The sequence below is a fragment of the Notamacropus eugenii genome, chromosome 5, assembly GCF_028372415.1.
Source record: "Notamacropus eugenii isolate mMacEug1 chromosome 5, mMacEug1.pri_v2, whole genome shotgun sequence".
Taxonomy (NCBI): domain Eukaryota; kingdom Metazoa; phylum Chordata; class Mammalia; order Diprotodontia; family Macropodidae; genus Notamacropus; species Notamacropus eugenii.
In genome coordinates this window covers 276,483,677-276,510,914 of record NC_092876.1, presented here as the reverse complement: position 1 = coordinate 276,510,914, position 27,238 = coordinate 276,483,677, and the positions used below count along the sequence as shown (strand labels likewise).

General features: G+C 39.5%; 1 protein-coding gene across 1 annotated transcript in view; it reads left to right on the top strand.

Annotated features, from left to right (window-relative positions):
- SORL1 (sortilin related receptor 1) overlaps positions 1-27,238 on the top strand; it is a 224,599-nt gene that overhangs the window by 26,454 nt on the left and 170,907 nt on the right. The window contains exons 2-3 of the mRNA XM_072612918.1: positions 7,322-7,438; positions 19,536-19,661. Of these exons, the coding sequence (XP_072469019.1) occupies positions 7,322-7,438; positions 19,536-19,661 (243 nt within the window). The remainder of the gene's footprint in view (positions 1-7,321; positions 7,439-19,535; positions 19,662-27,238) is intronic.

Sequence of the window (27,238 nt, the reverse complement as noted above, 5' to 3'; positions counted from 1 at the left end):
GAGAGAAAGATCAGCATCAGCTGGAAGAGAGGAGTAAATGGAGCAGGAAACACTTCATGGAGGAGGTGATAGCTAAATAAATCCTTAAAGGAAGAGACAGTTTTGTCTGATGGAGATGAACGGAGGACTGTGTTTTAGGCGTGAAAAATGAAACTTGTTCCAGCTCATGGAGGGGGGAGGGAGAAGGGGAGAGCAAATTTATACTGAGGAGCAGCTAGCTGTCTAGACCAAGAGAGAATACATAAGAGTGCAGAATTAATCTGGGGGATAAAAGGATACGAATGTGGTGAGGGGCATATGGTCATGATTATTGTGTGCTGTTTAAATGGACACCTGTAGTTAGTAGGGGGTCTGTACAGCTGGGGATTGGAAGGGTTGTACTGACCCTGAAACTCTGAATGAATTGGATTTCTCTTTGATGGATTTATTTGGCCAATGTTCTAACCCTCTGTCTCCATGGTGACTCGCTCCAGCAGGACGCTTTGGTAGCATAATGCATTTAGAATTGACACTAGCAGTATTTCCTGCCAGTGGGGGCTTCTCCATGCTGGAGCAGGTGCTCGTTTGTGTCAAACTGGGGACCCTTCCTTGGTGGAGTTCTTCAAGACAAACAGGCCAGGCTCTTCCTCAGCTAGTTGAGGTGTGGTTCTTGCCTGGAGGCAGGGATAGTAGGGACCAGAAGCCATCTTGAAAGCTTATCCAGACCCAGGATTCTCTTATTGCCTCTGCCTTCTACTGTGTGATGAGTAGAGACCTCTCTTTTGGTGGAGGAGGCACAGAATGTCCTAGGAGAGCCAAGTTTGTTTATGAGGAAGGGGCTGCTTTTCATCTTCTTTATCATCTCAGGTGAGGTGGTGGAACATGCTAGGCCCTAGCATGAAGTCTCATTCAAATCCCTGTTACTCCTAGGAACTCTACAGAGAAGGTCCTTTATGCCCACTAGGCTCAGTGATGACCTCCTGGTCCTTTCATGACCATGGAAGGAGGCAACATTATATATGGGAAAGAGTATTCGCTCTGGAGTGAAAGATTTGTTTCAAATCTTAGCCCTGATGCTTACTCCTTGGGTAACTATGGGCAAGTCATCCTAGGAGCTAATCCCCTCACATGTAGAATGGAGGTATTAAACAAGGTTCCTGTTAATTCTACGTCACACAGCTGGTAAGTGTCCGAGGTCTGGATTTGAACTCAAGCCTTCCTGACTCCAGACCTGGCATTTTGTCCAGTGTGCCACCTAGCTGCCTAACAGGGGTGCCTTCCACCCTCTAAATACACACCTCAGAATAGAAACCCGTCTCCCTCTTTATTTCCCTCCTCTGTATAAAGTACTTAGTGCAGTGCCTAGCACATGATAGGTGATACATAAATGTTAGTGGTGATCGTTATTACAATTTTTATGTTTCCCTCATTCCATCCCTGCCCTCAGAGCTGCTCATGAAGTTTGGGCAGGACTGGTAGGGCAGGTCCCCAGGACTTGGTGGGCTTTTACCTTGCAGGGTTTTGAAGGTAGAGACTGAGTCAGGAGAGGGCCGTGGGAAGGAGGAGGAAGAGTCAAAGGGAAGTCTTTAGGACCAAGAAGGAAAATAAACAAACTGAAGCAGTTTTTTAACGAGGGGGTTTTAATGATGGATTGCCTCTATGGATTGGGGGTGGTGGTGATACTTTCTTTTCTTGGTAACCAGGGACCTGGGGAAGATCACAGAGAGAGCTCTTCCAGCTAGCATCAGACTTAAGTCCTGTGGCCTCTCATCCTCTGTACTCTTTTTTTTCCCCCTTAGGGATTGATTCCTGTGCCTTTTTGGTTTTGTGTATTTGAGGGATGGGACCCTGAATAGATAGATGCACAATCCCAAAAGGTACAGCAATAAAAGAGAAGAGCCTTGCCTTGAAGATTAGTGGTGACTCACCCCTAATTGTGCAGCAGGGTACTCACTGTTCATGTGGTCAGGATGTGTTGCTTACTGAAGTCCCAGCAATCTAAGGGGTTATATTTGCTTGGGTGTGAGGCACTGCCTGTCCAAGGATTCTCACTAATACCAGTTTGGGACTCACTGCCTTGTTGCAGCCTGCTGTTGGAAATGAAAGGATCACCATACTGAAGTTATTTTAAAATAATGGTTTCATCTTGCTAAAATTCCATGCTTCTTATCCAATCTCACTCAGCAGTTCAGCACCCCATTCCTTTTGTTCCTCTTGACACTCACGCCCCATATTTCCTCTGAGCTGGGAAGACTTTAGCTGGTTCTCTTAGGAACCATTCCTGTTTTTTTCCTAGTCTCTTGTCAAGGAAAGCTCTGTATCCTTGAAGAGCCATTTTACTTTCCTCAGTCCCTTGGTTACCATTTTTTTTGGGGGGGGATAAGCCATCTTTGAGGTTGTCAAACTTGAAAACTCAATGTTTTCTTTAGGCAGATCAAGAATAATCTTGTACCTGTGTGGCTAGACCTCTATCATGTTTATTTTTATTCTAAACTCAAACACCAAAGAAAATGGTACTTCCATATACATAGTATAACAGAAGAGGATTGTCCATTAAATTGTGAATCTCTACAGGTTTCTTTCTTTGAAATATGTAATAAATTCAACAGATTTTTTTAAAGTTAAGTCCTACTTGTCTGTGGCTCTTGCCAGCCTTAGCTCTCTTCTGTGCATAAAAAAGTGCTTTGCTAACTGTCTTTTCTTTTTTTTGCATTATCCTATCCCTGTCCACTCTCTCCTTTCAATCCCTCCCCTCATTAAAAAAAAAGACCTTGTAACAAATGTACACATACACACAACACACAGATATATCTGTTTTTTATGTTTACTAGAGATTTATTTTATTTGTCATATTTATTACGTTTACTGGAGATCATTTTTAGTCACAATTCCCTCTTCCTTCTTATTCATCCTCTCCTCCCTTCAGTTACCTTGTATTTATTTTATGTAGTTTTTGCACATTCTTATATCGAGTTAAGTCAAATCAACAAGCATTTATTGAACTCATATTATGTACTACCGTACTACCTGTGTAATCCTGGGCAAGTTACTTATTAACCCTGTTGTCTCCATTTCCTCATCGGTAAAAGAGCTGGAAAAGGAAAACCACCCCATGATCTTTGCCAAGAAAATCCTAAATGGAGTCACAAAGAGTCGGACGCAACTGAAACAACTGTCTGAGGAACTGTGTTAAGCAGTGGGAATATAAATGCAAACTGGTAGAAAAATAGCTCCTGCCCTTAAGGAGGGGCTAGAGGACTCATTAGAAAGAGGCTGGGAAGTGAAATGGGGAGGGATGTGAAGGTGCTTGGCAGGGGGGCATTGTAGACACATTGTGGGAGGAGAGGCAGGAGTGCAGCTGGGTGAGGAAACTAAGTTCCCCATATGTACATGTCTCCTAGATAAGTCCCTTGAGAACAGAGATTGTCTCATTTCAGCCCTTGTATCCAATACCTAGCACAGAGCTTGGCAGATGATCAGCATTTAATAAATGCTTATTGATTATTTGATTGATTCTTCCTAGTGCTAAGAGGCAGTGAGGCATAGTGGAGAATATCCTGGATTTGGAATCAGGAAACCTAGGTTTGAATTCTGCTTTGGATACTTGATGTGTGACCATGGCAAGGCCCTTAGTTCTCCACATAGAGGTGTCCTCTTCTGCTTTTTAAATGGGGATAATAAGACTCACAAGACCCACCTCCCTGTCTTCTATGTGAGGAAGTCATTTTTGCACACTTTAAGGTGCTAAATAAGTATTATCTATTAGCACTAATATTCTAGTCATAACCTTGACATCTAAGGAGAGATATATGGATGCTTGTGCAAACCATTGTAACTCTTAGACTCCTATACTTACATATTTCCTGTTCCACTTTCATCTGCATGTTACTCCTACTGGGGAGGAGATTAAGCTTCAGGAAGTGATAATGAACCTTAGTGCTTGGAAAGGTGCCCCGATTCCTCCAGGGCTCTGGTTTCCCCTTGGCATTTTCACTTTGTTCCATCCTGTTGTCACTTACGTGAGATCTTAAGTAGTGGTGGGAAGGCAAATTTTAGAATGATACACCTTCCAAAACATTTTGAAGATCTTTTTCTCTTTTTTGAAAAAAGTAATACAACCACACTTTATACCAGACATTTGCAAAATAAAGTGCTTGAGATCTTGGATCTACTTTGATGCAGGTGCTGTCTCAAAGTAAAATAGTTAAAGATTAGCTCTTCTGTCACTCTGCCTGCCAAGTTCTTTTTGCAGGTGTTTCTCTTATCCTTTGTGACATCTGAGAACACCTTAAGGAGAAGGAGGTGGGAAGAACTAGGTAGGGGGAGGGGAAGTAGAGGAGAAGCAAAGACTTGGTGTTGCTTATATTTTGACAGTAGGATTTCTAAGAACAACGAAAAGAGAAAAAACCAAACCAAAGCAAAAACAAAATAACCCAAAAACAAAACCCTTAAAGAGTAGCTCCACTTAGGCTGAAGTTTTACTTCACTCTTGACATCAGTCAAGAAGTGATGTTCTCACAAAGGAGGTCTAGCCAACAGTGATAATTTCTAATGAGATTTTGGGACTAGGGAGTAAAACCATGTAGGGTAGGGTAGTAGATGGTCACTTAGATTCAGAAAACTTTGTGTATTTCAGAGACATATATTCAGTTTCGGGCCTGAAAGTGAGAGGATTAGGAGTCTTGGGCACTAAAAATCAGCATCACCTAGAAACATGATCACTGGGCACCAAAACATCTTTTTTTGAGCCCTATATCTTAGATTAGGTATGATCTGGGGACACCAGAGGTTCTCTGAGATCCTTTTAGGAGTTTTATGAGGTCAAAACTATTTTCATGATAATCTTAAGATTTTAAAACTTCTAATATGGTAAATATCTATAGATAAAATCAAAATAAGGAACAGTACTTTGAGGGATTTTCCGTAATTTTTAAGAGTGTAAAAGGGTCCTTGAGACTGAAAAGTTGGAGAACCTCTGTCCTAGACTGATGGGAAGTATAGATTCTCATTTTGGATTCGCCACCTAGTAGATGTGTGACTTTAAAATCTTTGAGGTAGAAGAACCTTAGAAACTATCTAGTCTGACCCTGGTGCAGTCTGGTTAGATAAGGACACTTTCTGCAGTGTGAGGGTAGTGGTGAAGATGGGAGGATGCCACCTGTAGACAAACAGCTAGAATGAGAAGTTCATAAATATAGCCTGTGGGACTCCAAAGGGATTCTCCTAAACCTTGTGTTGGTCCTCACCTAGCTTACTCATTATTGGTACATTATTACATGCCTTGAGTTTGCTTACCTTAACTGGATACATTTCTTTTTTTGCAAATAGTATTTTGTTTTTTTCCAATTACATGTAAAGATAGATTTCAACATTCATTTTTATAAGATTTTGAATTTCAGATTTTTCTCTCCTCCCTTCCCTTTTGCCAAGACCGCAAGTGATCTGATATACGCTATTTATGTGCAGTCATGAACATATTTCCACATTAGTCACGTTGTGGAAGAAGAAATTGAACAAAAGAGAAAAGTAAAAAAAAAACCCAGAATGAAAATAATACGCTTCAATCTGCCTTCAGACTCCATAGTTCTTTCTCTGGATATGGACAGCATTTTCCGTCATAAGTCTTTTGAAATTGTCTTGGATCATTGTATTTCTGAGAAGAGCTAAATCAATCATAGTTGATCATTGCACAGTGGTATTGTTACTTTGTACAGTATTCTCCTGGTTCTACTCACTTCACTCAGTATCAGTTCATGTAAGTCTTTTCAAATTTTTCTGAAATCTACCTGCTCATCATTTCTTATAGCACAGTAGTATTCCATTGCATTCATATACCACAACTTGTTCAGCCATTCCCCAATCGATGGGCATCCTCTGGATTCCCAATTCTGGGCTACCACAAAAAAGAGCTGCTATAAACATTTTTGTACATGTAGGTCCTTTTCCCATTTTTATGATCTCTTTGGGATACAGATCTAGTAGTGGTATTGATCGATCAAAGGTTATGCACAGTTTTATAGCCCTTTGGGGATAGTTCCAAATTACTCCTCAGAATGGTTGGATCAGTTCACAACTCCACCAGCGATAAATCAGTGTCCCAGTTTTCCCACATCTTCTCCAACATTGACCATTTTCCTTTTCTCTCATAATAGCCAATCTGATAGGTGTGAGGTGGTGTAGCTTGGTGCATTTTTAAAGGCCTCTGCCTCACTTTGTCTTCCTGACTTCAAAACAGTGCCGACTTATGGGCAGATATGCATTCTTGGGATCCTTGTGTGGGTTGCTTAGATTCTAAGGACCAGAACAAATATTGAGACCAATGTATGATCACTAAACAGATTTTTAAAAAAGCTTTTTGTGTGTTGTGTAACACTAGTGGTTCACATACTACTGATAGTGTTCAGCTATGTTTCTGTTTCTCACATCCTGATCCAGGGTGGGGAAGTATCCCCAATAAGTTATTCACCATCCTTCAAACATCTTCAGTTATAGAGAATTCACTACTTTGGACAACTGACTTGAACTCCTCTGAGCTCCAGTTTTTTTATCTCTAGAATGAGAGGATTGACCTGGTGACCTCAGAAGCTCTTTATACCTTTAAACTTTTGGAATTCTAGAGAATTTTAGAAAGTATTACCAACTCTTGATTTTCCACACAAATATAGGGGATAGGATAATAACCAGGGAGGCATTTCTCTTGTGTTTTTCTGTTTACATTTAAACACGGCTATCCTTTTTGCCTCAACACATCAAACAAAGAATTCTAGACTTACACCAAACTTCTCTGTTTCCTGTTGGATGCTGGGAATAAACAGCACCAATCCTTAGACACCTTAGCAGAACGTCAGCCTGATATCCTGCCAAAGCTTACTGCCTTTATAATCACACTGAGGTAGGGTGGTTGGGCAAATGTGAAGGAATTGCCAACATTTGGTTAAGTTAAACTGCTTGTTATGTATGTGTCACATGTACAACAAGGAAGGAGTAAGCAGAGGGTGGGATGATGTCCACAAAAGACACAAGTAAGCACAGTAATTGATGTCAACAGGGACTTACGGACAAGAGTTGCCTCATTGTGAATATTTACCTGTATGTGATCAAGATTTAACCTTAAAATGATCTTTTGAGGGGAACCAGTTTGTTTTTTTCCTAGAGAAATTTATTCTGGGGAATTGGGCATGTGGTGTGGATATGCTCAAAAAAACCCCACAAGCAGGCTTTCAAACCTTCAAACCTAAGAGCCCTTGAAATTCCCTGGGGGGCGGGGGGAGGAAAAGGATGGGTCCATATTTCCTGTATCTGTCACCCTGGCTAATTCTTCTGGTGACTCAATCTGTTTCAGGTGAGCCTGAATGACTCCCATAATCAGATGGTGGTACACTGGGCTGGAGAAAAGAGCAACGTGATTGTGGCATTAGCCAGAGACAGCCTGGCACTGTTGGGGCCTAAGAGCAGTGATGTAAGTACATTGTCCTTATTTGGAAGGAGGGAGGTCTGGGGCCTTGGTGTTGTGTTGGGCGTATTTATGCTTCCTTTTGTCCTGCCTGTGGGAGGTGGCGTCTGCTGTTGGCTCACCTGGAGAAACTGCAGGTAAGTGGAGAGTAGATCAGAAATAGCACACAATGACAGGGCAGAGTGGGTAGAAATATTATCTTTTTTGCTTGCCTGATATATAGCCAGTGCTGAAAACATATCCTTGTGATACTGTGGTTCCTATTTTTCTCAAAGTGACATGGTATTGTCCTGGTCACTGTATCCACTTGACTTGGTGCCAGAAATATATATTCGTGGGCAGAAGCCACCTTGTCCCTTGGAACAGAGCCCAGATGAAATCTCACTGGTTTTCTCATTTGTTGTATTCTTACCTGTTGCACTTGAGTGCATTTCTTTCCTTGGCTTTTCCTCTTTAAAGTGTCCAAGGGCTGGATGTTAGCCCCGTTTCAGGGACTCTGCTGAAAATAAGGGGAATTTCTTTGGATTATATACATCTGACACATTGACAACTTGGTACTGTATGTAGAGGGTCCTTTAATGCTGTGGTTGCTATGTTACCCAGAACACAAGTGGATGCTTCATTTCAGCTATATGCAAGGATCCTTCAGTTTAATATAATTTTACTTTCTGTGTGTGGTACTCATTATGTATATTTTATATCTATAGCTACCTACCTATATATTATATATAATATACTATATGTAATATTATATATATAGTATATATGACATATATACTATATATACAATTTATTTTTAATTTTATTTTTGTGTTATATACAGACCTGATTTCATTGGTATAGGGAGGAAACTCCCCTTTTCCAATATAAATTAGGGCCCATTCTGCAATTTATAGTTTTAGGGAATTGTCTAGGGGCATTAAGGGGTTAAATGATTTGTGAAGGGTCACACAGTATGTGTTTGATAGATAGGACTTGAACCGAGTTCTGATTCTGAGACCAGATTTTTTATTCATTATGTCATCCTGCCTTTTATAACATATAATTATGTAATAATGTACACATATTATTTTAATTAGGTTCAGGAAGAAGATGGATAGTAGAAATCATCTCAGATCTAAAAGCCTTTGCAATGTCCATGTGGACAATTTGAGGGACCTTGACTTTGAAAATCCCTATGTTCCCTTCCCTGGCCAGTTCATCTGGTGATCTGAGTTCTAGAGGGTTAGTTGTAATTATAATTATATTGGGTAAATCACAAGAGAACAGGGAAGATAGGCAGAGATATCATTTCCCTTGTTTTTCACATATGTGGTCTCATTGACTCTTACAGTGTCCTTGTGAGGTAGGCAGAATAGGTATTATTAACACTATTTTTCAGATAGAGAATCTGTGAGGCCCATAGAGGGTTAAGATACTTAACCGGGGCCACTCCCTCAAGCAGTTGTTGATTAGGACTCTAAAATGGGGACAGCTATAAGGATGTAGGATACAAAGAATTCTGTAAGGAAAGCTTCACTCAATGTGATAGTAAGACTTTTGAGCTTGGTGTGTCAGACCAGGGGTGGGACAAGAACCTGATTTTTTGATGAAAAGTTTTGTACTGATCATGAATTTGAGAAAGGGTTGCATACAGTTCCTGGATCCATGTACTAGATATAATTTTTAATTTTTTAAAATTAAAGATTATTTTCTCTCCTCCATGTCTTCTCTCCCTCATTAAAAAAAAGAAAAATAAGACCCTTGTAACAAATATAGTTTGTGTAGTCAAAATAAACTCCTATATTTAGCTATAACTAGTTCCAAGTATGAGAAGCCTGCTGGTTATGCATGAGTCTTTTTATGTAGTATTTATTCAGCTACTCCTACATAGGACCATAGAAAACCAGAACTGGAACGTACTGTGGAGATTATCTATTCTTCCCCCCCCCCCCCCATTTTACAGATAAGGTTACTGAGGGAAAAAGTTCTCAAAGCCCACATAGCAAGTCTGTGATGGAGTTAAACCTGAGAACAACATTATTTATTATTTATTAGTACCAACTAACAGTCTTTATCCTAAAAAAGTTTGTTGAAGAAGAATGTCCACCAATAAGTAGATAGAGGATAATTTGAGGTGAGAGAGAATGCTACTAATGGGGTTAGAAAGGAGGTGATGTGTACATCATGAAAGACTTCTTGTAGTAGATTGTACCCAAGGAGGCAAGGGTAAGGAAGGAAGGGATTCCAAGTATTGGAAAGCAGGTCAAGGAGAAATAATTTTTAAATCATTGGATTCCTTGAAAAGCATGATTTAAAAACTTGTGGACACTGTTTCAAGAATTCATAAGTGAATAATGTCCAGATCTATTAGAACTGGAGGGTAGAGTGAAAATGGAAAGACTTCCCTCCATCATCTATTGAAAGGGAAACCCCAAAGTTGTAGGAACACTGTAGTCAAACTCTAGAGAGTCCACATTAGATTATAGGTGGTCAGAAAGACAGAAGTTCAAGTATCAGGAACTACAGTCAGAATCACAAGATCAAGACTTGGCAGCTTCTCCTGTAAATGAGAGAAAATCTTTGTTAATAGTTACAAAAGCAAGAATATCTCATCTTGCAAAGCTGTGTCTATTCCTACATGGAAAAAAATGGATCTTTAATACAGTGGAGGACATCAAAGCATTCTTGATGTCCTCCATTGTATTAAAGATCCATTTTATGAGCAGAAACTTTAAGATTCAAGTACAAAATAAGAATCAAGAGAAGCCTCGAAAGGCAAGTTTCTTTGGGCACTTGGAAGGGGCTGTTTGCTTCTGCAGTGTTAACTTTCTAGAAGAGAAGAAGAAACAAGAGTTCCTTTAGAACATTGAGGTCTTCAGAAGATGTTTGTGTTGTTCATTTGTTTCATTTGTGTCTGACTCTTTATGACTCCATTTGGGATTTTCTTGGCAAAGATACTGGAGTGGTTTGACATTTCCTTCTCCAGCTTGTTTTACAGGTGAGGAAACTGTGGCACACAGAGTTAAGTGACTTGCTCATGGTCAAAGAGCTAGGGAGTGTCTGAGGCCAGTTTTGAACCCAGGTTTTCCTGCGTCCAGGCCACTGTGCCATGTAGCTGCCCTAAGAGGGTATTAAAGGAGTTAAACTAGAGAAAACAGAAGACCTGGCCATGGGTTGGTTCTTTTCTGAGGGACTAAAGAAAGGGAAAAAGAAGGGAAAGTAAAAGGGATACATTTGTGTAGAAATGAGGAAGAAGGGATAGAACTTGATATTCCTCTTAATTGGGAGTATGAGAAGAGTATACAAATATGGAAAAAGGTATGAGGGGAGCAGGCATCAGAAGAACCTCAGTCTTATCTGAACTAGATCATACAGGCAGTAGTTCAGCATTGCACAGAATGGACTGAGGATTTAGCTCTAAGCTAAAAACAGAAGATTAATAATTGGTCACCCCAAGTGGGCCCTAGACAGAAAGCGTATGGGCCATGTGTGGGGTCGTCTAGAGCCAATGGCATAGGCCTGTAACATGGGTTCTCCTGAAGGGCTCTGAAAAGGGCTGGACAAATAGCACGATGTAGATAGCAGATCAGAGACTTATTCCTGGGCCTAGTGTAGTTCCTCTGAACTTGATCACTCCTGTTCAGCTGACAGGCTGGGACCAACTATTGTCTCCTGGAACACCACCTGAGACAAGCCTGCAGTTGTGTTGACTAGATATAACCTTGTGTGTGGAACCTGAAAAGCCCAGGAAGTAAAAAATATTGCTGCGCTCTTGCTTTGATCATATAGTGCCTGCTGAAAGTCTGCAACTCCCTGGCTCAAGTTGCCCCTGTTATCCTTAAAAAGCCCTATAAACAATAACTGAAGAATATAGTAGCATGGCCTCAGATAAGACAAGCTTACAGTAGTCCATTCAGAAGAGTGTAGAACCCAGTGCAGAGCCCTAATCTGGGAAGTAAGGCTGAGTAAACAAACACACAAAAAGATCACGAGCTCTTATGATTCTAGTGATGCCCAAGACTAAACTAGATGAGAAGAATAATTACAAAATGTTGATAAGCAAATTCTCAAAAAAAACCCCCAAAAAACCTTGTCTCCATAATCAACTAGAATTCCTAGAAGAAATGAAGAGTTAAAAGTATATTGTAAGTGAGATGAAAGGGATAGATGAATTAGGAAAGAAGAGCTATGGAGGAGAGATTTGAAAGAGAATTAGCCATTTAACACAAGAAATATGAAACCTTACCCAAGTAACATATTCTTTGAAAATCTGAATCAAATAGAAATTAAATGACTCCATGTGACAAATTTTAAAACAGAAAATCAAAAAAGTATATCTCATTAAAAAAACTAATAAAAATATTGGTGAAAAATAATTTAAGAATCATTTGACTACCTGAGAGCTGTGACAAAAAGAGAGTCTGGGTAATGTATTTCAAGAAATCTTGAAAGAAAGCTGCTCAGACATATTATGAGGAAATGGAGAGATGAAAACAGGAAAAAAATCCATCAATTACCTCCCGAAAGAAACCTCAAAGGAAAACTCCCAGGAATGACATAGCCAAAACTTAAGAGTTTCCAAGTTAAAAAAAAAATTACAGAAAGCAACGAGAAAGAAAGGGGTGAAGTACTGAGAAGCCATAGTCAGTCAGGGTCACAGGATCAGAGAGCATGGAAGATAGGATATTCCTAAAGGCGAGAGATGGGGCTTATAGTGAAGAATAATTTACCTAGTAAAACTGAGCGTGTTCTTACAGGGGGAAGTAGATTCTTAATGAAATAGAAGACTTCTAAGCATTCCTGGTAAAAAAACAAAAAACAACTAGGTCTAAGTGAATATAAACACTAGGGTTAAGGAAGACATAAAAAAAAAAAAGGCAAACATAAAAAGGTAAGTGCAAGTGAAACATCCAAAGGGATATTATAAAGATGAAATGTTGACATTCTGATTGGGACAGAATGATACGTATCCCCTCAGAACGCACATGTCATACAAGTTCATAGAGGGAGTCAATAAGATAGAGGATGTGGGATTAATTTTGTTATGTGTTGATAACATTTAAAGAAGAAGGGAAAGGAAGGGGAAGAGGATACTAGAGAAGAAAAGGAGGAAAATAGGGGTACTAATTATCTCACATGATTCAGGGGAGCAAGTCTATAAAAATGAGGAAGGATTGGAGGGAACAGATGTCACTGGAATCTCATTTTCATTTGAATGCTTGGTCATAGGAGGCTAGGAATCTTCCGCCCCACCCTCAAACACATAGAAGAGTTTTATGGAGAAATACATTCAATTCAACAGGGAAATTGGAGGCAACAGGGAAAGGGGGGAATAATAGGACGGGCATTTTCAGGGAGAGATTAGTTGTAAGCAAGATAAACCCTAAATTCAGAGAGTTTAGTTGACTGAATATCTAGTTAGTGAATATTTACTAAGTGCCTTCTGTGTGCTGGGCACTGTGCTCATTAAACACTAGCGATACAAAAAGAGGCAAAAGACAGTTGCCGTCCTTGAGGAATTCAGGGGAGACAACAAAGCAAACAAACATGTACCAACAAGCTATATACAGGATAAAGAGGAAATAATTAACAGAGGGAAGGCACTAGAGTTAGAAGGAGTTGGAAAGGCTTCTGCTAAAAAATGGGATTTTAGTTGGGTCTTAAAGGAAGCCAGAGAAATGGGGAGGAATATCATTCCAGGTCTGGGGGAGAGCCTGAGAAAATCCCTGGAGCTGAGAAAAGGGTCTTGTTCATGGGATGAATTGAAAAGAGTATTTGGTAGGGGAGTAAAGTGTAAGAAGTTTGGAAAGATAGGCTGGGGCTAGGCTATGAAGGCCTCTTAATGCCAAACAGAGCATTTTGTATTTGATCCTGGAGGCAGTTAGGAACCCCTGGAATTTATTGAGTAGGGAGTTGTGTGGGACATGATTGGACCTGCCCTTTAGGAAAATCTCAGTAGCTGTATGGATATGGATTACAATGGGGAGAGACTTGAGGCAGACCCGCCAGCAGATTATAGTAATAATCGAGGCATGAGATGATGAGGGCTTACACCAGGGTGGTGGCAGTGTCTGAGGAGAGAAGAAAGCATATTTGAGAGCTGTTGCAAAGGTAAAATCAGTGGCCTTGGCAACAGCTTGGATATGGAGGTGGGAGATAGTGAAGAATCCAGGATGACTCCTAGATTGTGAGCCTGAAGGACTAAAAGGATGGTGTTGTCCTCTACAGAAATAGGAAAGATAGGAGGTGGGGATAGTTTAGGGGGAAAGATAGAGAGTTCTGTTTTGGACGTAGTGAGTTTAAGATGTCTACTGCACATCCAATTTGAGATATCTGAAAGACATTTGGAGATATGAGATTACAAGTCAGCAGAAAGTATGAGACAGGAAAGGTAGATTTGAGAATCATCAGCATAAAGATGGTAATTAAATCAGCTGTCATGGATTTAATTACCAAGTCAAGTGATATCAAGGGAGAAGAGAAGAAGTCCTAGGACAGAACCCTGGGGCACGTCTACAGGTAGAAGGCATGATCTGAATTAGGGTCCAGGAAAGGAGATTCAGATAGATAGGAGAAAAACCAGGAGAGAATGATATCCTGAAAACCTAGAGAGAAGAGGATATCGAGGGAGAAAGATCAACAGTGTCAAAGGCTGCAGAGAGGTTGAGCAATATAAATATTAGAGGTGACAAAGGAAGAAAAGAGATCTGTGATCGGAGTCTGGGTGAGGGGAAGAGAAGATGGGTAAGTGTAAGTTCATTGGTGTGGAGCACAGAGCTTACCTTGCCTTCTTCTTTGTGAAGCGTTGGTTGGGAACAAAGAGAGGAAAATAGTGTGAAAGAATAAGATGGAGAGAGATATATAAATCATGATCATAATTGTGAGTGGGATGAACTCATTTCATAAAACAGAAGAAGACAGCATAATATATTAGAAAGTAGAATCTTGCGTTATGCTGTTTACAGGAAGCACACTTGATACATCAGATTTATACACGTTTAACACAAGGAACTGGAGTAAAATCTCTTGTGCTTTAGCTGAACTTAAAAAAGTAGGAGTAGTAATCATGATCTTAGGCAAAATTGTAGCAAGAATAGACTTGAGTAAGAGATAAATAGTAATTACATTTTGCTGAAATATACCACATACAATGAATTAATTTCAGTACTTAATGTGTATGCACTGAATGGCTAGCATTGAATACTAAAAAGAAAAGCTAAATTAATCACTGAGAGAAATATAGAACAGAACTATAAATGTGATAGAAATCAGCGTACTGTTTTCAGTGGTAGATACATCTTAAAAAAACAAAAACAAGAAGCAAAAAACAAAAACAAAAAGCGAAAAACAAAAACAAAAAGCAAGAAAGAAGTTAAAAGACTTGAATAGAACTTTAGAAGTTAGATATGATAGATCTCTAGAAATTTTATTTAATGACAGTGAAAAGGAAGTGTATACAGATAAATCACTCACATGTATATATCATCTTTACAAAAATTGACTATGTTTTAGGGCATTAAAGTCAAGTGCATAAAAGCAGTTATATTAAATATATCATTTACTGACCTCAATGCAATAAAATTATGTTTAAGTCATTGAAAAAAGATTAAAATCAACTAGAAATAATTTAATACTGAAGTATTTTTGTGTCAAAGAACAAATCATAGAAATGATAAACAGTTTTATTAAAGACCAGAAGGATGAGACAAAATACCAGAGTTTGGTGATGCAACCAAAGTAGTCCTTAGAGGAAAATTCACATCTCTAAATACTTTTTAACAACAAAGGAGAGAAAACAAGTCAGTGAATTGGGAATGTACCAAAAGAAAAATAAGGTGTAGAAAACTAAAAAACTTCAACATGATTAAATACTAATGTATAAACTTTATAAGTCAAAGAAGAGATTAATAAAATTGAAAACTAAAAAAAATAAATTACAAACAGAAGGAGCTGTTTTTTGGGGGGAAATGTCATTAGTTAATTCGATTAAAATTACCACTATCAAAAATGAAAAAAGAAGAAATCAGAACATAAGAAGAAATAAAGGATATTATTAGACACTATTTTACCCAACTATATTCCAGAAAATGCTAGGAACTTTAAAAGAAATGGATAGTTATTTTAAAAGATATAAAATACTCAGATTAACAGAACAAGAAATTGAAGTTAAACAACTTAATCTCAGAAAAAGAAATTGAATAAATCACATTTTAACTTCCAAAGGAGTAATACCCAGGACCATTCAAATGGAAACACTTTTTATAGAAATAAAGACACATCCCAATAATTGGAAAAATACTTCTTCCTCATGGATGGGCTGAGCCTATGTAATAAAAGTGACAGTACTGCCTAAATTAATTTACTTAGTCTATTCTATACCAATCAAATTACCAAAGGGTTGCTTTATAGAGCTCCAGATCCCCTTCCCTAAAACCAAACTTCATATAGGGGAACAAAAAGGCAAGAATCTCAAAGGAAATAATGGTAAAAATAAAAGTGAGAAATAAGGGAGTTTAGTCCCAGATCTCAAAATATATTATGAAGCACTAATCTTCAAAATGACTTAATGCCATTGAATACAACCATCATTCCAGAGTACCAGTGATGAAGCATGCTACCTACCTCCTTTCAGAGGTAGTCAACTCAGGATATAGAGTGATAAATATTTTTCAGACGTGTCCAATGTGAGAATTTGTTATACTTGACTCTGCATATTTTTAAGAAAGGGTTTTCTTTTTCTTTTAAAATAGTGGAAGACAGAATGGGCAGGAGAGAAGATGGATTTTTGTTCATTGAAAAAAATAAAATTTAATAAAAAGAAAGTAGTGTTGAATTTATTATGTACTGTTTTGAAAAGCAGCATGAAATGTGGTTCCACATTTTCATAGACAATTTTGTGTACTATCTGGAAATGCTTCTTTTTTGGTGTTATTTTTTTTAATGAATTGTGACTTAGAACCAGGGGCTGGTGGTGTCAAAAGAAGTTAGGAAACTTTCCTTTCACAGTAACCTGAAAGAAAAGTTTATTAATTCCCAACAGTAATTAAAGTGGAGGTTAAAAAGAATATATGCAGTTGATTCTCAGATACTGAAGAAGGGCAGTGTGGTGCCTGTACTTTGCAACTATATTATTCTGGAAGCCAAAGACCTGTAAGTTTCACTTTTATCTTGTGGAAAAATACTGGAAACAGTCATCACCTCCTCATTGAATTTTTGGGTACCTTAAAAGAATAAAGTCGGTGTTGGGTAACATACAAATGTCTTATTCATAAAGACCAAGACCTGAGATTTCCTTCTGTGGCAAGTGTATTAAAACAGAACAGTAGATGTTTGATTCTGTCCCATGTGACATATTGTATGACCAGAGAAAATCTAGTCTGGTTCATGTGGTTGATAGTTCTTGTTACAAAACTGGCCAAAGGGTCACACACCAATTGTATTGTATCTAGGTATAAGGGTCAGTCAGGAAGGAAAAATATATTTAGCAGCAGAAAATTTTTTCAAGAAACATTTTTAGGAGTCTGCTATGTGTAAAGCTCTGTATGCTAGACAGAGCTACAAAGATGCAGCAGTAACTGGGGGAAGTCTGAGACAGATAGAGATGTCCTTCAGGAAGCTAGTGCTATACCTGGAGATGTGTTCTCTTCATTGTTAACTATGGATTCCCTTAATTCTCTAATGGCCTTTAAAAAAAATCTCAATCTTCTTGACTTCTCTGTGGCATTTGACACTGTCAGCTTAATCCTCTCGTACTTCAAAAGGGTTGTTGAAGCCCTCTGTGTTGTTGTTTTGCTAGTGATGATGACGATGACGATGATGATGTTAGGACCTTCTAGCACCATAGTTTTATGACTAATTTTGAACTACAGCTTTTTCTTAAGTTGTCACATCTCCCTACCAATGTATCATTTGAAAGAGTACACTTTAAAGGAAGGTGTAGGGATCATAGGTTTATATTTAGATCCAGAAGGGTTAGAGGTGCCCCACCTAGTTCAACCCTCTTATTTACAGATGAGGAAACTGAGGCCCAGAGAGGGTAAGTGACTTGACTGTCTTTAGAAGACAAAGGTATTTGAACCTGACTCCAAAGGCAGAACTGTGTCCACTCTCAAGAGTACAGTTTGCTAGGCATCTCTGAATAAGTAAATGAAAGTAACTTTCCCTTTTGAAAAACTCATTTTTTCCCTCATATTTTCCTGCTGAGAAATAAAGCAGCATGCAGTCTCTCTGAAGTCATTCAGTGTCTGAAGTGTAATACTGGGTAAAAGGGAACAAGAAAAGATTGAGTTTCACTATATCCTTTTGCCTTCAAATAGAACTTCTATTCTGCTTCCTAATAATTTGTCCTAAGCTTCTGTGTAAAGTTTCACAATTTAGAAAAAAAAATAAACCACTTCAGTTTCTGTTGTTAAATCACCTACTTCCTGGTCTGTAGTTGAAAGGTTCCCCTTGCTTTTTGGGGCCTGGATTCCTGTTTAGGTTAGAATCCTTTAAGGGCAGATGCCTTTGTTGTGATTAGATTAACCTTTATGCCTAATAGATAGTAGTGGCTGAGGGTTATGGCTGACACTCCCCCCCCTCCCCCCCCCCCCCCAGGACCCCTGTGGCCTCTGGGAAATGCCTCCAGTATGTCAGGTCTCCACTACCACACCAAGGTCTCTAACATACTGTCCATTTCTCTGGCACAGAACGCAAATAATCTGCTCCCCGACATGACTGGGGACAGTCACAGAGGTGGACTTGTTAACATTATCTGGTGACACCTATAATTTCATTATGCTGTTGAGACATAATTGTTAGCACATTCAGAACCTGCAGTAGGACAGTTTGGAAGTGCCCTTTAGGAACCTTTTTATTCCCCATGAGATATTTGAAGGTAAACTAAAACAAGTGATCTTGAGTTGATTATATATGTGTCTGATTTGTCTAAACCATTGCTTTTATTACTCTTGTTGGACTTTTCATGGCTAGGAAGGTGTCGATAGGCTTAGAATGGTGTGTGGTAGTGACCACTTCCATCATACCATCTATATCCTGGCCTCGGTGTCTTTTGGGATTAGTAACAAATTGACAAAAGTATATGTTGACTCTCTCCTTTGTTACAGTTACACCCTACCTCGGTATCACGCCTAATTGGTGAACATGTTACATTTTCCCAGCAACGCATGTGAAAGTACTTATGTTGAGTGTCTCTTCTGTTCGTTTTACACCCTGACCTGTGTGATACTCATTGGTGAACATGTTGCTTTCTCAGCCACCCCTACCTCCCACCCCCTCTTTGAGGTCAAGGACTGTCATTTTTAAATTTTGTATCCTTGGTGTTTATCGTAGTGTCTTGTACATAGTAGGCCCTCAGTAGATTCTTGTTGAATGTCAATTACAATTCCACATTCTTCTTGAGGAATCATAAGAGCATTAGGAGCTGGAATTTATAAGACATTTATGTGTAAATTTAAAAATTTTCTTACTGTAATAAGGAAAAATATATAGCAGTACTCCTCTTCGATTTTCTTCTCCCCTCCTCTCCCCTCCTTTTCCTCCTCCTCTCCACCTTCCTCTCCTGTCCCCCCTCTCCTTCTCCTCTTGCCTTTCTCTTGAAGCTGGTTTTTCTTCCCAGCCTTCCTACACAGCCCAAAAGTAGAGCTTCCCAGAAGGTGGGGAAATAGGCAGTATGTTAGAGACCTTTGTTGTAGTAGTGGATCCCTGACAGACTGGATACATTGTTAGTCCTTCCTGGCAGATCAGACCTCTGGATTTAATTTGAACCCATTAGAATCAGTCATGAGTGTAAGGTGGGTAACATGGCTTCAGTTATGTTGGCCCCCTTCTCAAGCAGGTTGTGTTGTCCTTGGGTAACCATGCCTCCATCCCAGGCAGCTGGTACAGAACTCAAGTCATCTGCCCCCCACATGCCTGGGGACAGACACAGAAGTGGACTGGTTCTTTCCTTGTTAACATTATTTGGTGACACCTATAATTTCATTATGCCATTGAGACATAATTGTTACCATATTCAGAATCTGCAACAAGACAGTTTGAAAGTGGAGCCAGAGGGAGGGATTTCTCTGTTGGATCTCTTGTAATTCTTTCTCCCCTCTCTCCCTCTACCCTCACTTTCCAGGTTTACGTGTCTTATGATTATGGGAAATCATTCCAGAAAATATCGGAGAAATTCAACTTTGGTGTGGGAAACAACAGTGAAGCGGTGATTGCCCAATTCTACCACAGCCCAGCAGACAACAGACGGGTAAGGAAGTAGCAGCCACAGAGCATTGCTTTAGTGGACCCTGTTTAGGGAAGAAAGAACTGTTGTTATGGGAAAACAAATGTGTTGAAACATTTTGGGGGCGGGTGGTGAAGCCAAGGTCCCTGAGACTCTGCTAATACTTGCTTATCGAGGGGATCATTTATTATGGAGGAGGCGTTGTTTGTAAGACTGGCCCACAGTATGGTGATGCCATGGCACTAATCAGAATTTCTAATGCAAAGAAAGCCCACAGAAAATCCTCCACTTCACTGATTACCTTCTGGGGGGGTAATAATTATGATAATGATTATCTTATTTGCTAGTGTTGTCCATATTTCTTTAGGGCCATAAGGTTTACAAAGTGTTTTTCTCACAGCAACTGTAAATCTGAACCGGCGTTGACAAAGTGGTGAATAGAATAGGTCAGCATTCAGTGAATTAGTTACAGTCTTCTCTGACTGTATTTTTGTTGTTTTTCATTCAGAGCCACTTTTGATGTTCCTTTGTTCACTGCAGTAATCCATTCCTCATTGACTAACCCCAGGCCCTGTTTTTTGCATGGAAAGAAAAATCAAACCAGCAGATATTGTATATTGCAGACTAGGCCGTTGGTTCTTTTTTTTCTCCTGTTTTCTCATCTGACTATCCTAAGGGCTTTGCTTTTGAAGCAGACTTTGGACTGATTTTACTTAAGAAATAAATGACTTTGATGAACCAGTTTTTAATTATATTTTTATTGTGAAAAATTTCTTTACCAGATTAAAAAAAGATGTAGTTACATTAAAAATATGTATGTATATACATATTTTTTCATATTTTATAGAAACACACACACACACACACATTCCTTAACTGATGTTCAAGGCCTTCCACATTCTGACACCAGTGGCTAGTCTTAACTCATGTTTCTGTATTGGAGATGGACAGTCTGCCCTGGCTATACTGAACTTCTCACCATTTCCTTTCTTATCCTGCTCTCTTCCTACTCCATCCTTTATCATAGTGCCCTATGACTAGATAGAATAAATTGTCTCCCATGCCCACCACCTTTACCTATTGAAGTCCCTTACGTAAATACCTGATTCAGGTGCCATTTCTTTCATAAAGCCTTCTTGGACTCTGACCCCGGCTAAAATTGATTTCTCCATCTTCTCATTTCTCATTGCACTTTTCTAGGATCCCCCCTTTGCACTAATCACATTTTCCCTTGTATCATACACATTTGTATAAGAAGGAAGGAAGGCAGGAAAGAAACAAGCATGTATTAAGTATTTAATATGTGTCAGGTACTTTTCTGAGTCCTGGTGATACAAATACAAGCAAAAAGAAGGTTAGTCCCTGCCCACGTACTATGGGCCGGTTTTGGGAGAGATGGTACCTGACTGGGGGCATGGTTTTGAAATTCAGAGAATGAATGGAGACCTGTGGGTCATTCCACAACATGGAAGCTGCAGGAAGAACTCACTGGTGGGAGAAGGGAGTCAGGCCTTGTAGAGGACTGGGCTAGGAGCACAGTAGCCTATTCCAGGGCAAGGAGGCCCTGACTCTGAGGGAACTTCCAGGATGAACCAGTAGTAGAGAGGCCATGGTTTTGAAGTCTAAAGAAAGTCATGAACAGGACTGAAAAGAGAAAAATCATGTTTATTCTTTCTCCCCTTAGATTGATGCTCTTGAGGGCATGTTCTGTGATCTCTCTTATCTCTGTATCCCTAGTACCTAGCCCATGGCCTTGTACAGAGTTGGCACTTCAGGGTTTGTTGGAATTGGAGGGAGGGCTTGGTGAGGTGACTTTTTGCTCCAACAGTATTGGGGAAATGCTAGTAGCTCCAAGTTCCACGGACCAGTGGAGCTCTGTGTTAGCATTTCAATGTACTCCATTGATTTATAGCTTTGTATGAGACTCTAGGAGCAGGCTGCATTTCTGGCTTCCTTATCTCTTTGGGTCATAGAACCTTTCCATAGTGCATTCCTATATAATAGATATTTGGAATTTTTTTTCTGTTTTTCTGAGATGGAAGGGCAAGGAGTAGGCCTGGAGTGGATAGAGTGAAGGGACAGAAGCAGGGGTTAGTTTGGGAGGGATATTGTGTGTATGTGTGTGCGTGCGTGTGTGCATGTGTGTGTGTGTGTGTATGTGTGTGTGTGTGTGTGTGTATGTGTACACAAAGATTTTAGAGATCAAGAGGAATGCAGGAAGGGAGGAGAAGCCTAGGGACAACATTTAGGTGCTACAAGTGGGATGGGATGGGAATTCCGCAGATTTAGAGTTACCAGGGACCTCAGAGCCCCTTAGTGCAGTGTCCTCATGAAACACAGCCCAGAGATGTGACTCAAAGTTTAGCATTTTCTCTACCATTCCACATTGCTCCTTTGTTAATATTGACTGAAAGTCCTACCTAGAGAAGAGCAAATGCATATCCACTACACTTGCTGCATTCATCCTCCCCACGCTTCTGTTGCTCAGGTCTGAGTAGCTTCATGACTGGTAGAGATTCAGAGATGGGATGCAATGGCTCTATGGCCATAGAGTGTGCTGGCACTGGGCTGTTATGCAGAAGTCTAGGAGGAAACATGGCCAAGAGGGAGTTTCTACTTCCTTGGTGGTAGCTGTCTGTTCTCTCACACCTTGAACTCCCCAGGAAGGAAATGGTGCCTCTTATTATGTTCATTATGTTTGTTTGCACCCAGGGACATCACATTGTTCTACTAGACATGATACTTCCTGAGAAAAACCACACAGTTTCTGACGAAGTATCTTATAGGGCCATCAGGGAGAATCTTATTATGTGACTCTCCATACCTGCCTTTGACATGTTTATCCCGGTTAAATATGAACATTGAGGACCACCTTGATGAGAAAGAAGGAGAAATTTAAACTTTTTTAATATTAAAGAGCAGGGAGCTGTAGCAAGACAGAACTACTTGTGCTATAGGCCCCAGCCTGATGGATTTGAAAGGTGCTGGGGCCTTTTCCTAGAGCTTGCAACCCTCACAATACCACAAAGGTAACCTGTGATTAGTGCTGTGTCTAATGCAGAAGTTATTCCCATTCATTTTAGTTGACCAGATGGGGCCAGCCTTAAGTATAATTGTGAAGTGTATGAATTGTGTTTTGGTGCCACCAATCCTTTTCTGTCTCAGTTTTCAAACCTCTGTAACATAAGCATACAGTCTTCCCTCCCCACCCCCATTTTTCCTCCTTCTGTAAAACTTGCTGTCTGGAAAGAATTAGATAAGTTCATTTTCATAATGTAATATGTGTAAATAGCTTATAAAGTCTAATGGGTTGTCCTTCTCAGGGGTTGTTGTATTTTAACATGTGGCAAAACTATAAGTCATAAGAGTGAAATTCTTAGGGTAGAACTTTGGACATTGGTAATTAGGAGGGAGAAAGACATTTTTTGGGGGAAGAAAGACTTTCCTGATGGTCCTGCAATCACATCAGATGGTTGGACACTGAACAAGACCAACTCTGCTAGGTCATCATTGAGGTTTTACCACGTGACCAGTATTGGAAGAGGAATAAGCATTTATATAGTACCTACTATGTACAAGACACTGAGGTAAGTGTTTTACAAATGTTATCACCTTTGATCCTCACAAAAACCTTGTGAGGTAGGTTCTGATATCATCCTCATTTTACATTTGAGAAAACTAAGGCAAGAGGTTAAGTGACTTGCCAGGGTCACACAGCTTTTAAGTGTCTGAGACTGAATTTGAACTCAGGTGTTCTTGCCTCATGGCCCATGTTCTATCTCCTGTGGCACTGAGCTGCCTCAGCTGGTTGGTGGAGCAGTTAGGAAGTAGGATATTATACTAAGATAAAGAATACATGAAATGTGTAAGCCATGTACTCTGTCCTCAGAAAACTTGTAGTTTAATCAGAGAGATCAAACATAGACACATGAAATCATCAATAGTACAATAGTACAGGGGTGAGAAAATATTATAGGCCCCCAAAAATGTCATTGGAGTTTGAAGGAGGAGATCATTGTGGGCTGGAGGGATTCTTCACTGGAAGAGGGAGGACCATCTGGAGCTTTGAGAATAGATAGGATTGGACAAGGTGGAATGGAAATCAGTCAATCAATGAAGATCTATTAGGGAGCTAGGTGGTACAGTGAACCTGGAGTCAGGAAAACCTGAGTTCAAATTCAGCCTCAGATACTTACTAACAGTATGACCATTAGCATAATTTCTGTTTACTTTAGTTTCCTGATCTGTAAAATGGGAGTTATAATAGCCCCTACCTTCCAGGGTTGTTGTGATGAGATAATAGTTGTAAAGGGCTTAGCATAGTGCTATGTGAATATTATTTACTTAATTATTTTTTATTAACCACTTACTTTGTGCCGGGAACTCTACTAAGTACTAGGATGTTCTGAGTGAAGCAAGGAGGATAGAGAACAGCATGAGCAAAGGTGGGAATCATATTAGTACCTTTTTATAAGACGGTTCTAAGAGTTCCCGATGAGTAGTAGGAGAAGTCTGGAAAAAGGTGGGGTGGGATGAGATGACTTGCCAGCCCATCTTAGAAATCTGGACTTTATCCTGAAGGAACTGGGAGGATAACTCACAGTTTTTAAGCAAGTGACTGACATGGGGATACCCCCATGACCCTTTAAAGGATAGTCCCAATAAAACATATAAGTACACAGATGGAAAAGAGATGGGGAAAGAAAAAGTAATTTTTTGGGTCAAAGTTAATATTTTTACCAAAATGTATGTGGTTTGGAATTTAAAGTTGTATTTGGAGTTTTATTTCTTGATTTGTTGCTTATTTGATTATTTGTTGAGCTCTCTCTAGGTTTACAATAAAAAAGTTATTTAGGAGAGGAATTGTAGGAAGATTAATCACAGAGTGTATAATGGTTTGCAGAAGAGATGATTGGAAAAGAGTTCGTAACCTTTTTTGTGTCCTGGACCTCATTGGCAGCCTGGTGAAGTCCATGAACCCCTTCTCAGAATAATGTTGTTCTTTTTCTTCAGGTGCATAATTGGGGGAAATGGTAAATTTCAGTTGTGAAAATAAATTTTCCCATCCAAGTTCATGGACTACCTGAAATTTATCCATGAATGGCCATGGACCCCTAAGTTAAGAATTCCTGAATGAGAACTATTGCTGTAATTAAAGCATGGCCTGATGAGTGAGGAGCCTGGACCAACCCTGGTTAGTTCAAAGGCATTGAACTGTATAGAAAAGTTCTTTCTTCTGACGCTCAGGTTACCTATGAAGGAGGAAGACACCTACAGAAGTGAGGCCATGGTAATTAATGGCCATTATAGCTCTAGTGTTTCCAGAATAGCAGCACCTATTTTGCATCTTTCTCAGACTACTTCCTGAGATCTTTTTATGCTAAATAACAGGAAGGGGGGCAATCTAAGTCGGTCAATAATGGTTTTCAGTGGTGCTTAGTATATTGCATTACTACTGGGAGGCAGTAGTTGAAAAAAATTGAAATTGAAAAAGACCTGATCTTGCAGTTACGGTCATTCAGTTAGTCAGTAAGCATTTATTCAGCACTTACTAGGTACCAGACACTTTACTAAGTTCAAAGACTAGTTCTGTTTCGTCTTGTCTGTGTGACCCTTGGACAAGTTGTGTAGCCTTTTTGGGTTTCAGCTTCCTCATTTGTAAAATTACAAGGGATTAGAATAGATGATATCTAATGTTCTTTCTCGTGCTAGATATAATTTTATGATCTTATGGCTGACAGCTCACCCAGGAAATGGCATTGCTGGAAAGAAGATTCTGTATCTTCCATGGATAGTTTGAAGTGCCCCATTACTACTTTGGGAACCTAAATTTTCTGTTTGTAGCTCTGGGCAACGACTAGGGTGGTAACATTGAGAGGAAAGGAAGTGACAGATTGGAGACATGTTAAACATAAACGTGAACATAAAAGCCATTTTAATATGTTAGCAAACATTTTAGAAGAAGATGTGAGGTAGGACTCAATAGCGGATGGAGTGTAAGAAGTTGAGTCTAAAATATCTTTACCAGTTTAAGCCAGAAACACTTGAAAAATGATAGGTCCATCATAGAAATGGGGAAATTATATAGTAGGGTGGGAGATAATGAGTTCAGTGTTTGAAATGTTGGAATTGGGTACCTGTAGAACCAGTTATAGGGCTCCATTTCCATTGGGGTTGTTTTCCAGAATGATGTCTTCCAAGGGCTAGTCTGAGGAGACAGTTGTGAGTAAGATAAGTGCAGACCTTAGGTGTGAGATCAGTACTGGAGATAGAGATAGGGGACTTGGAGAACCATCCCTTTCCTCACAGAAATGACAGAGATTGTGTTTTCCTAGGGAGAACATAGGAATGAAGAGTAGCCCTCAGGGAATGCAACCTATCCTTAGGGATAGGAGCTGGAAGACAAGTCAACCAAAAACAAGACAAAGAATGAATGGCCAAATAGGTAGGTAGGAGTAATTGAATTAGTGCAGTGTCATGAATGCCAAAATAGAAAAAAGTTTTAAGGAGAAGAATGGTTCCAAAGAAGTAGGAGAAGATTCAGATGATGAAAATGCTGGAAAATAAAGCTTATTCTAAACCATATTAAAATAATTGAGATTAATTTGAAGGTAGGGGTAATGTATTTAGTTCTTGTTTCAAGTTCGTGGAGTATGAGTAGGATAGTGGTTTTTACATAATAAATACATTTACATACCACTTTACTTTATAGTAACTGTCCTGATCACAGTCTGGTGAGGTTGGTAGTGGAATGAATCACCCCCATTTTGTGAATGAAGAAACAGAGGCTTAAAGTCAAGTGATTTTCCAGTGGTCACAAGGCTAAGAAAGTATGGTCTCAAATCCAGCAGAAGGAAGTAAGGGCTCACTCTCTAGAGAAATCCTTAAGAGGAACTCCACCCCAGCTACAACACTTCATTCTGTCTGGGATGATTTGAGTGGAGCCCATCTGGAGGCAGGGGATGGAGTGAGCTCTCCATAACTCTTCCATGCCAAGACTTGGGATGAACCTTTTGCTCTTATCCTTTATGTTGCACTTCATTCTAGTGGAAATTTGCTTTGAGAACATTTTTTTACATCTACTCTTCAGTTTGGTAATAACTCTCAGTTTCTTTGAACTCAACACTGTGTAGATAGTGTCTAGGTGCTAAGATACAGAAGAAATAGATATAGTTCTTGCCGTTGGGAAGTTTTTGCTTTAGCAGAAAAGCTAAGTTCAAAAAGCATGATGACTACTGAGTCTGTTAGTGTCAAGGAGCCTGGGAACAAATAATAGATGGATGGATGGATTAATGAAAAAAGTTTATTAAGCGCCCACTATGTATAAAGTACTGCGTAAGCACCCAGGATACAAATAGAAAAGCAGGAGATGGTTCTTCTTCTCAAAAGGCTCACATTCTAATGCAGGGAGACAATACACATAGAGGGTTTCACTTCCCTCAGGTGAGATGGAGAGATTTTGTGGTCCTTAGGGGGCAGTGATAAAGCGGATAGTAATTGATCTTTAATTTTTTTTTTTTGGAAGAAAATTGTTTCGTCTCCTTGGTTTTTGAACCATTCAGCAGTGCCCAGGACTTTTGTGTTAAGAACTTTATTTTCTG